This window comes from Piliocolobus tephrosceles, chromosome 2, assembly GCF_002776525.5.
Source record: "Piliocolobus tephrosceles isolate RC106 chromosome 2, ASM277652v3, whole genome shotgun sequence".
Classification (NCBI taxonomy): domain Eukaryota; kingdom Metazoa; phylum Chordata; class Mammalia; order Primates; family Cercopithecidae; genus Piliocolobus; species Piliocolobus tephrosceles.
The window spans coordinates 163,990,555-164,001,736 of record NC_045435.1 but is presented as its reverse complement, the minus strand read 5'-3'; the positions used below and the strand labels follow the sequence as shown (position 1 = coordinate 164,001,736).

Genomic DNA, 11,182 nt, shown 5'->3' with positions numbered 1-11,182 from the left:
GGCTCATTTTTTGTATTTTTAGTAGAGACAGGGTTTCACCATGTTAGCCAGGATGGTCTCAATCTCCTGACCTCGTGATCCGCCCGTCTCAGCCTCCCAAAGTGCTGGGATTACAGGCTTGAGCCACCGTGCCCGGCCTATTTTTCTATATAAATACAAATAATATATAAATATAAAATATACATTTATATACATATATAATTTCATATACATATATATATATGAAATTTAAAAGTGGATAAAGTATAGCACCAACACAGTGAAATGATGGCTAAACTGAACAACACAAACAGCACTTTGAGTTTGAGTGGCCAGGGAAACTTACACCAGAGAATGGTCCTCAGCTGGGTCTTGAGAGATGTGGGTGAGCAGGAGGTGTGAGGATGGGGCAGAAGAGGCAATCTCAAACTGTTTAAAAATATGTTTACAATAGCTTAAAAATCACTCACTTGCTCCCATATTTTGCACTACTGGATCTTTTCTTCCTATATTTTTCATGAGGTTCATCCAGCTTCTCAATTATGCTTTTTATTTGCTGAATTGTCTTAAAGGTTGTTACAGAATCCTCGATTACAAAGTTAGAATAATCATCAGGCTCTTTCTGTGGTCCTTGATAGACTGCAATAGTTCCACAAGCCTCTAAAAGGAACAGGAAAACAAATCTCTGATCAGACAACTAAATTCTATAAATGTAATGTGTAGTACAAATAAGAATTTTTCAAGTGCCTTATGCTGAGGGGATTTCCCCTGGCAGAGCCAAGATAACTAAAATACATACATTTTATTTATTAGGATCATCACATTCATGCAAAAACAGTATTTTAACTTCATGAATGTCAATGAAAAATGCCCCCTGTGGGTCTGTCAACTTTCATATGAATAACATTTTGGTAAATCTATGAGTATTTTTAACTTTTGTATAATGCTAAAACAATACTTTAGGAATTGGTAATGAAAGATTATGGTTATATAAAAATAGATTGTGTATTTACCTTCCATCTTCTGCAGCTTAAGTAAACTGAGGGTAAAAAGGGAATAAATTCTTTCTGTTTCTCTGTCTTCATCAATATCTATTTGGATGTCTGCAGGGACACCTCTATGGTAAAAATAAAAAATAAATATATTGGACAAATTTTATTTTGTTAACATGCCAAGGACTTCTGATGGTTTGAGACTAAAAATAGAACCACAGACTTTTGCAGAAATTTAGTTTCATTTGACAGTTAAAATAAAGTGGGGCCAAGGAGAGGTTTGGTTGTTATGTGACTCTAAACAGAAGGAGGGAAATTTTAAAGTAAAATCATTTCCACAACTTATGCTTCATCACAAAACAATATATTATTACTTAAGTCTTAGAAATACAATGGTTGTTCCATACAATTAGAAAGAGAATGCTAAGGACTGTTCTTTCTTGATACCTTGGTCAAGCTCATGCTTCTATTTAAACATTGCCTTAAAATTTTTTTTAACTTGTGCTACCAGTATTAATTTTAGAACGTTTTCTTCACTCCTAAAAGAATCTCTGCATCTCCCCATTCCTCCCTTCCTCCTATCCCTTGTAACCACTAATCTACTTTGTGTCTCTACAAATTTACCTATTCTAGACACTTTACATCAATGTTATCAGATAATATGTGGCCTTTATGTTTGACTTCTTTCACTTAGCATAATTTTTCAAGGTCCCATTCTTGTTGTAGCATGGATCAGCACGTCATTCCTTTTCCATGGACAAGTAATATTAACACTGCATGGATATATATATATCAAATTTTGACACATTGCTTTTATAATCAGAAGGAAACTTACGCAGTACATGGCTTGCAGCCGAGAGTGTTTTCACCCGTCTCCTGACAGCAGAGCCAATTTCCATTCAGATACACTGAGGGATGATAAAAACTGAGCCTGTTTTGATTGCATCGGCTCACCCTGCAGAGTACGTCTATCCATTCATTAGCTTCTACACAGTTATTTGCCTGGACATAGAGTGGTTTCTCCGTATGTATTACTTGGAACATCTTCATAGGCAATTAAGATAAAAAGTTAGTGACAAGAGTCCCCAAACCAACACACAGTACAAAACAGAAGTACCTAAAGGAATCTAGTTTGCTTGGCTAGATAACTGGTGCTAAGATGTCTTAGAAATTATTATGTTTCAAGCAAGTTAGTCCCAAGCATAATCTGAGTCACATGGTACTAAGCAGTACAAAAGAATGTAAGTTTTAGAAGCCACACATATCCAAACGAATGGACTATCATATAGATAAGAATAAAGCGAAGGAATTGCTAATGGAAGAAAAAGTATAAAGAAAAAGCAGCAGAAAAATATTTAGGAACAAGGAAATCACCCTGGTTGGCTTGAGTGTATGGTATGCACTGAATGGGAGCAGAAGACAAAGCTGGACAGATAGCTTGGGACTGTATTATTCAGAGACTTGAATATCATGTAGAGCATTTCATTGTAGCATTCATCTCTATTTAATATTTATGGCCTTTTGTTTTTCCAGACCTAAATGCATACTCCTTTAGGAGCCTTATATCATCTATTTACAGCTATATCATAAGCGGTTAGAGCAGTGCCTGATATACAGTAGACATTCAATATATGATAGTTGAATTAAGTGACTTTATCTTTTTTAAAAACATTATATATCACATTTGCTTAAATTACATAAAGTTTAGATTTTATACCAGAAACCAGGTTTATCAAATATATCATAACAGGGAAGTCTTGAGAAAAGTATCTTTAACTTAACAAACTAGGTAAGCTATATGAGGCATCAACAATAAAGGACAATTTTAAGAGAGAGTTTGAGCTAGCTATTTATGAACTATTAATGATTAATGGTAAACAATCCAATAAACAACCTCTTGAAAATTTGAATACAAATATCTAATAGGTGATACAAATACAAGGTATTACCAAATACCTTGAAATACAAATACTTAATACATGCAGTTCAGAAAGCTTTAAATATTTATTTACATAACTTACATTTTTCCTGTTGAAAGAGCTCTCTTCCAGTTTTTCCACAGCAAGAATGTTTTTTACTGGAATTGTGTAGATTGCATCTTTGCCTAAATAAAAAAAGTAAAACAAAATTAAAGTAATTTCTATCAGAATTATAAAGATGTGAGGTTAATTCTGTAGGGTTTAAGCTCATCTTCTTGATGGCAGAAGTATAAATAAGCTACAAGAAGACTTAAAAATGGCATATATATAAATATTTGTTTCATGGAACAGATAAATTCTGATTGTCTTCTAAAGTGACTACTGCTTTTCTTTGCCATAAAATATTTAAACATTTTCAAGGAAAAATCTGGGACTAAATTTGATCTCCATGGAGAAAGTAAGAATGTTACAAAATTTTATATATGGGGACTGAAAAAATAACAGATTCAGCAAAAGAGGTCAACTCAAAACTCGCCAAGACAGGGACTTTGCTTTCATGGAGAAGTTACTATGTAAGCAGTGACTATGACTACCTATGTGCATTTCTATATTTTTCTAACCTAAATTTAATTAAGGAATTAACTCTCAAAACAGTATTTCTAAACTGAAAAACTGTTCATTATTATCCCTTATGGGTTGATCAGCCACCTGATCAAACGCTACAAAATTTAAGAGATGCAGGGAAAAAAAGTAAAAATCTTATCTGGTAGAGTGAGTCCTTAACCGAAGACTTTGGAAATTCCATTAAGGAAATCTGAGTTTGCTAAAGGAGCTCCATAATAATATGGCATAAGAATATGATGAATTTCAACTTAACGATTTACCTGAGAATAAATTATATCTCACATAGTCATATAAACTATAAGAAAACATAATTCTAACTTCTGGTCACTTTGTAATATTGTTCTTAGAAAAATCAAAGCTTTGCTTTTATTTCACCCCCAAGCTTTGCTTGAATGCCATATAGACTGAAGTGCTGGAGGTTAAGAAACTTTGCATTTTGTATTATTTAACCAATTAATTATACAGTTTTGGGAAAAGAAAACTATTTGGTTAATAAGGGTGTGTTTCTCTTTTTTTGTCTTGAACAGAGATGTTAAGATAGAATATTTGATAAACCTGGTTTCTGGTATAAAATCTAAAATTTATGTAATTTAAGCAAATGTGATATATAATGTTTTTAAAAAAGATAAAGTCACTTAAGTCAACTATCATATATTGAAGGTCTACTGTGTATCAGGCACTGCTCTAACCACTTATGATATAGCTGTAAATAGACCATATAAGGCTCCTAAAGGAGTATGCATTTAGGTCTGGAAAAACAAAAGGCCATAAATATTAAATAGAGAAGAATGCTACAATGAAAATAAACTGAGGTGATGTGATAGAAAGTGAGAAGTTACTTTACATTGGGTGGTTAGGAAAAAACTTTGAGGAAATGACATTTACAATTAACAAATATAAATCATAAATGCATGAGATAATAAGGAAAGACTATCAGCCATCTCCTAGAATCAGATGAGATTATATTTATAGGAGTGGGGAGTTGAATGGTGGGGAAGGGAGGCAGTAACTGAAGGAAGCCATAGTCTAAGCCAGATGTACGGTAAGACATCTGCAAAAGTAGGAGTGGTTACGGAAGAGTTTCAAGGCAGAGCCAGTGGACATGGAGAGCTGAAGGTTGGGGGCACTTAGACATACATCAGGATGATTAATCAGTGAGTTGCATCTGGATCAGCTGGGTCAATCAGTCCCTCCCCATTCCCAGGTTTGTGCTAAGCAGCAGTCAACAGAGGCATATATTCACAGGCTAAAGCAGCAAGGATGCATACTGGGCTGCAGAGCAGTGCAATGTCACAGGTAGCTGCTAACTCTCAGAAGGGAAGGAGAGAATACCCACACCAGAAGACAAGCAACAGCACTCCTGCCCCTCAGCAGCTTGTCCTGTCCCTCCCTCATAATCACTGGCAGTAAGCTATTCAACACTCAAGTAGGTAAATGGATTGCAAAACACAAAGAAGAGTAAAACACCAAAAAAAAAAAAAAAAAAAAAATCACCAAACAGTTAAGGAAAATCATCACTCTGAAGAAGAGACATACATGCAACAAAGGAGGATAACATCTGAGGAAACCAGGAGTTTAAGAAACTGGGGGGAAGAGACCTATGTCTTTGGGTTCCAATCTACAGGGCATTAGAGTCAGAGAATTTTAAAATTTTGCAAGGAGTTTCTTTTTTTTTGAGACGGAGTCTCGCTCTGTTGCCCAGGCTGGAGTGCAGTGGCGCAATCTTGGCTCACTGCAAGCTCCGCCTCCTGGGTTCACACCATTCTCCTGCCTCAGCCTCCCGAGTAGATGGGACTACAGGCGCCCGCCACTGCGCCCGGCTAATTTTTTGTATTTTTTAGTAGAGACGGGGTTTCACCGTGGTCTTGATCTGTTGACCTCGTGATCCGCCTGCCTCAGCCTCCCAAAGTGCTGGGATTACAGGTGTGAGTCACTGTGCCTGGCCAGGATTTTCTATCTTTAGATTTGTTAAATATGCAAAGAATGCACATACCCTGAAAACTGCTATATTTATTCATTTCTGGACAAATTATAACACAGCATATGTAGGGAAAGGGCATTGCTCTCAGGCACATATACTGTCATGATATCATTAGGGTTAATTTCATAGTTAACAGTGTTAACTGGGGTGAACTGCAATGTGAGTTAGTGAGAATGAAAGATTTTACTGAGGACTTTCCAAAAATACAGTATAAGAAGACAAAGAGTACCAGCAGGATGGATTTAAAAGTTTTAAAATCTGACAAATAAGAGTATTCAGGAGAAAATTACACATAAAAATGTCCCCAAGGTAAAGTCAGAAATCTTCAAATAGAAAGTTATCCACCAAGTACTAAGCAGGATGGAAGAAAAAAGACAACTACCTAAATACTAGGCAGAAAAACATTAGAACTTGAAGGCTACAGAGAATCCTAAGAGTTTTTAGATAGAAGAATCAAAAGACTGAGAATCAGAGTGACATCAAAATCCTCATCAGCAGCAATGGAAGCTAGTAAACAATGGAGTATTCTAACTGTCATTCAAGAGTAAGGGTAAAAGACATTTTTGTACATGTAAGGACTCAGAAAACTTATCAGCCATAAAGGCCTATCTGAAAGAATTCCTTAAGTACTCCCACAAAATAATAATGAATCATGAATCCAGGAAAAAGACAGATGTGTTATACAAAAAAATAGTGTTAGGCCAAAGAAATCAGGAAAACTGATAGGCAAGGATGCAAAATCATTAAAACATAATGTAAAAAGGTAAAAGAAACAAGAGAAACAAGTATTAAAATTCCAGATGACTTCTTTAGGGAGATGCTAGGAAAAGAATAATTGAAAGCATGATAATGTTCTTTCCCAGCTTGGAGACTTGCATCAACTGTAGACATTAATATAAACATTTAAGTTTAAATTCGTTAACAATTTAAAAAGTAAAAATAGGATAGTCAAGTTTCCTCACTAGATAGAGACAGGCAGAGTGCAAACATGCATACATGCTCAACTATCCCAATAAAAAGGAAGGGAAAAATAAACCCAAGAAACAGAAAAGCCTAGTAAATAGAAAACACAAAACAAAGTAGTAATCATGGTAATCACAATAAATGTGAATGCATTAAATTTCCTACTAAATGGCTGAAATCAGGTTTTAAAGTTGTCATTACCTCCTAATTAAACAGAAATACCCTATTAACTCACGGATTCCACTCCTACATATATATGAGAGCTGAAGACACATCCACACAAAAACTTGTAAATATATGTTCACAACTGCATTGTTCATAACAGTCAAAAACCAAAAACAACCTAAATGTCCATCAACTGGTGAATGAATAAACAAAATGTGGTATTATCTGTAAAACAGAATATAATTCAGCCACAAAAATAAAGCACTGATTCATGCTACAACATGAATGAACCTCCAAAACATTACACTGCATGAAATATGTTAGTCACAAAAGGCTACATACTATACGATTCCATGTATATGAAATGTCTAGAAAGGGCAAACCTATAGAGACAGAAAGTATAACAGTGGTTGTCAGAGGCTGGGAGAAGGGAGGAATGGGGAGTGACTGTTAATGGGTATAGGGTTTCTTTTTGGGTGGTGAAAATGCTTTGGAATTAGTGGGGATTGCACAACACTATGAATATCCTGAAAACCAATCAACTGTATACCTTAAAAGGGTGATTTTTATGGTACATGAATTATATCTAAATTTTATTTTATTTATTTATTTTTTTGAGACAGAGTTTTGCTCTTGTCACCCAGGCTGGAGTGCAATGGCACGATCTCAGCTCACTGCAATCTCCACCTCCTGGGATCAAATGATTCTCCTGCCTCAGCCTCCTGAGTAGCTGGGATTACAGGCACCTGCCACCACGCTTGGCTAATTTTTGTATTTTCAGTAGAGATGGGGTTTCACCATGTTTCACCATGCCAGTCTGGTCTCGAATTCCTGACCTCAGGCGATCCAGCCTCCTTGGCCTCCTAAAGTACTGGGATTACAGGCCTGAACCACTGTGCCTGGCCTAAATTTTAAAAAATACCATTATCACCACAATAAAAATGAATGTCCAACTACATATTGGCCCCAAGGGACACAGCTAAAATAATGTTATCATGACTGTAATTTTAATAGTGTTAAGAAAGATGGGTGTATAAAACTGGGCAAATTATTAAAAACAACTTCAGGGCACTGGAAAACAACCAACGGTGATAAGTTTACTCATGAAAAACTGCATAGGGTAAGAACTGTGGGTTTATGGTCTTCCTATCTGTAGGTGTTTCCATTATCCCCAAGTTAGGCAGTGAAAATGCAAGGTTTTACTGGCTGCAGGTTACAGATTCCGTTTAAGGATGAAATCTGGAAGCAAGAGGGCTACGAAAGCCTGATAATAAACTTGCTAGATCCCTGTCTGACTGTTAAAAGTAGGCATGTATGTGGAATATCTCAGAGTCTGGCAAAAACTGAAAGCCTGGGGAGACGTCAATTTGCTGTGACTCTCAATGTATTCTCTAATTCACACACAGCTCAGGTGACAGAGTGGGGGAAGTCTCTGAGGTATTTCAGCTACCTGCTCAATTCATGTGTTGACCACTAAACTAATCAAGTTCAGGTGAGGCCCCCAGGGAGCTAGCTAGGGTTAGAGGGAAACATCTGAATAGAGATGTTCAGGTGTAAGTAAGAGAGAGACTTTGCAGTTTTAGTCTAGGCAAGCATTCAGAACAACGAAATGCAGACACACTACAATGTACTATACAACAGGGGTCCCCAAACTCTGGACCATAGACTGGTACTGGTCAGTGGCCTGTTAGGAAATGGGCCACCCAGCAGGAGGAGCAGTGGGTGGGCAAGCAAGCATTACCACCTGAGTTCCGCCTCCTGTCAGATAAGGGTGGCATGAGATCACAAGAGTGCAAACCCTATTGTGAAATGAGCATGCAACAGATCTAGGTTGTGCACTCCTTATGAGAATCTCATGCCTGATGATCTGAGGTAAAACAGTTTAATCCCAAAACCATGACCCCCCACCAGTCCGTGGAAAAACTGTCTTCCATGAAACCGGTCCCTGGTGACAAAAAGGTTGGGGGCTGCTGATCTTAAAAATGTCTAGTTTTTAATAAGAAAATAAGACATATAAAAAAACAGGAAAGTGTGACACATAACTTGGGAAAGAAAGCAGCCAACTGAAACTGATTCTGAATGGGTCCAGATACTGAATTTAGCAGCCTAAGACTTCAAAGTATTCTAAATATGCTGAAATAATTCAATAAAAATAAACTAATAACAGCTGAACATATATAGGCTCTCAACAGAAAAATCTAAAGTACAAAGAGAACTAAATGGAAATTCTGGAGCTGAAAAGTACAATAGAAGAAATGAAAAATTCACATGAGCTAAATCAGTGAACTGAAGTAAAAACGATCTAATTTGGAGACCAAAGAGAATAAAAGAAAAATGAACTGAGTCTCAGTGAGATCTATGAGACAATTTATCAGCATAAATTGGAGGAGTCCTAGAACAAAAAGGGGAAATTTGAAGAAATAAGTCAAAAAAGTCCTACATTTGGTGAAAAACATTATCTTATGATTCAAAAAATTCAACAAACCCCAACAAGCTCTTGAAAAATTCAACCACCAAGTAATATATCTTATGGTCATCATATTAAAAGAAGAAAAGAAAAAATGAATGACAATGAAGAATGGAGAAAATACACCTTTCTTTTCAATGAAGTCCAATTTATTTAAGAAAAATGTTCAGTGCTTTTAATGTTCTCTTCAAGAAATCCTAGCATATCATGGTTTTGAAGGTATTTTTCCACATTTTCATTGAGGTCTATGATTCCATCATCTTTTTTTTTTTTTTTTTTTTTTTTTGGAGACAGTGGAGACAGTCTCTCTCTGTTGCCCAGGCTGGAGTGCAGTGGTGTGATCTTGGCTCACAGCAACTTCTGCCTCCCAAGTTCAAGAGTTCAAGTGATTCTTGGACCTCAGCCTCCTGAGTAGCTGGGATTACAGCCATGGGCCACCACGCACAGCTAATTTTTGTATTTTTAATATAGATGAGGTTTCACCACATTGCCCAGACTGGTCTTGAACTCTTGAGCTCAGGTAATCTGTCTGCCTTGGCCTCTCAAAGTGCTAGGGTTACAGGTGTGAGCCACTGTGCCCAGCCCCATCATCTTGAATTAAATTTTGTGTTCTGTGAGGTGGGGTAAAGTTCATTTCCCCTCCATGTTTATCAGGGTCGTTCCTCCACCATATGTTAAAAAGCCTTTTCTTTCCCTACTGAATTGCCTTGACAGCTTTGTTAAAACGGAATTGGCCATATATATATATGCATGTGTTTCTTTCTGCTCTGTTCATTGATCTCTTTCTCTTATCCTAAACCTACAATCTTGATTACTGCAGCTTTTACAGTAAGTCTTTAGCTCTCAACTTTGCTTTACCTTTTCAACATTGCTTTGGTTATGGTTAAGACTTTTGTTTTTCCATCCACGTAAATTCTAGAATCAACTTGTCCATTTTTATTTTAAAAACTGACTGGGATTTGGAGTGGGATTGTGTTAAAATCGAGATGAATTCAGGGAGATGTGGCTTCTTAGAAAATACTCAATCTAAAAAGCAGATCAAAGTGGTGGGACTCTAGTTGTTGCCACAGAGATGTGAAGCTCTGAAGGACTCCTCCTGCTCCGGGTCGGCACTTGTCCTTGCTCTCCTTGCCCTCCACCCTGCATCCGCCAAGAAGAGGAGGGAGCTGATCAGAAGGCCAAGCTGGCCAAGTAGGCCGAGCGCTACGATGACATGGCCATCTGCATGAAGGCCGTGACCGAGTAGGTCACCAAGCTGTCCAACGAGGATTGCAACCTGCTCTCCGTGGCCTACAAGAATGTAGTTGGGGGCTGCAGGTCCACCTGGAGGGTCATCTCGAGCACTGAGCAGAAGACTGACACCTCCGACAAGAAGTTGCAGCTGATTAAGGACTACTGGGAGAAAGTGGAGTCCGAGCTGAGATCCATCTGCACCACCATCCTGGAATTGTTGGATAAATATTTAATAGCCAATGCAACTAATCCAGAGAGTAAGGTTTTCTATCTGAAAACAAAGGGTGATTACTTCCAGTACTTTGCTGAAGTTGCATGTGGTTGCATATGGTGATGATCGAAAACAAATGATAGCTAATTCCCAAGGAGCTTACCGAGAGGCATTTGATATAAGCAAGAAAGAGATGCAACCCACACACGCAATCCGCCTGGGGCTTGCTCTTAACTTTTCTGTATTTCATTATGAGATTCTTAATAACCCAGAGCTTGCCTGCACACTGGCTAAAATGGCTTTTGATGAGGCCATTGCTGAAGCTGATACACTGAATGAAGACTCATAAAGACACCATCCTCATCATGCAATTGCTTAGAGACAACCTAACACTTTGGACATCAGACAGTGCAGGAGAAGAATGTGAGGTGGTAGAAAGGGCTGAAAACTAAATCCATACAGGGTGTCATCCTTCTTTCCTTCAAGAAACCTTTTTACGCATCTCCATTCCTTATTTCACTTGGATTTCCTATAGCTAAGAAACCGATTTATGTGTTTGGAATCAACCGTTTATAGTCTTTTCACACTGCAGCTTTGGGAAAACTTCATGCCTTGATTTGTGTTTGTCTTGGCCTTCCCGGTGTGCAG

At 37.4% G+C, this 11,182-nt stretch overlaps 1 protein-coding gene and 1 pseudogene across 3 annotated transcripts in view; one reads left to right on the top strand and one right to left on the bottom strand.

Annotated features, from left to right (window-relative positions):
* The window catches only part of RASA2 (RAS p21 protein activator 2), a 123,553-nt gene that overhangs the window by 4,910 nt on the left and 107,461 nt on the right, over nucleotides 1-11,182 (bottom strand). For all 3 annotated transcript variants that reach the window (XM_023192128.2, XM_023192129.2, XM_023192130.1), the window contains exons 20-23: nucleotides 2,993-3,075; nucleotides 1,807-2,015; nucleotides 993-1,096; nucleotides 450-639 (exon numbers count right to left, since the gene is read on the bottom strand). In XM_023192128.2, coding sequence (XP_023047896.1) covers nucleotides 450-639; nucleotides 993-1,096; nucleotides 1,807-2,015; nucleotides 2,993-3,075 — 586 coding nt within the window. The remainder of the gene's footprint in view (nucleotides 1-449; nucleotides 640-992; nucleotides 1,097-1,806; nucleotides 2,016-2,992; nucleotides 3,076-11,182) is intronic.
* Nucleotides 4,550-11,064, top strand: LOC111526429 (annotated as a pseudogene).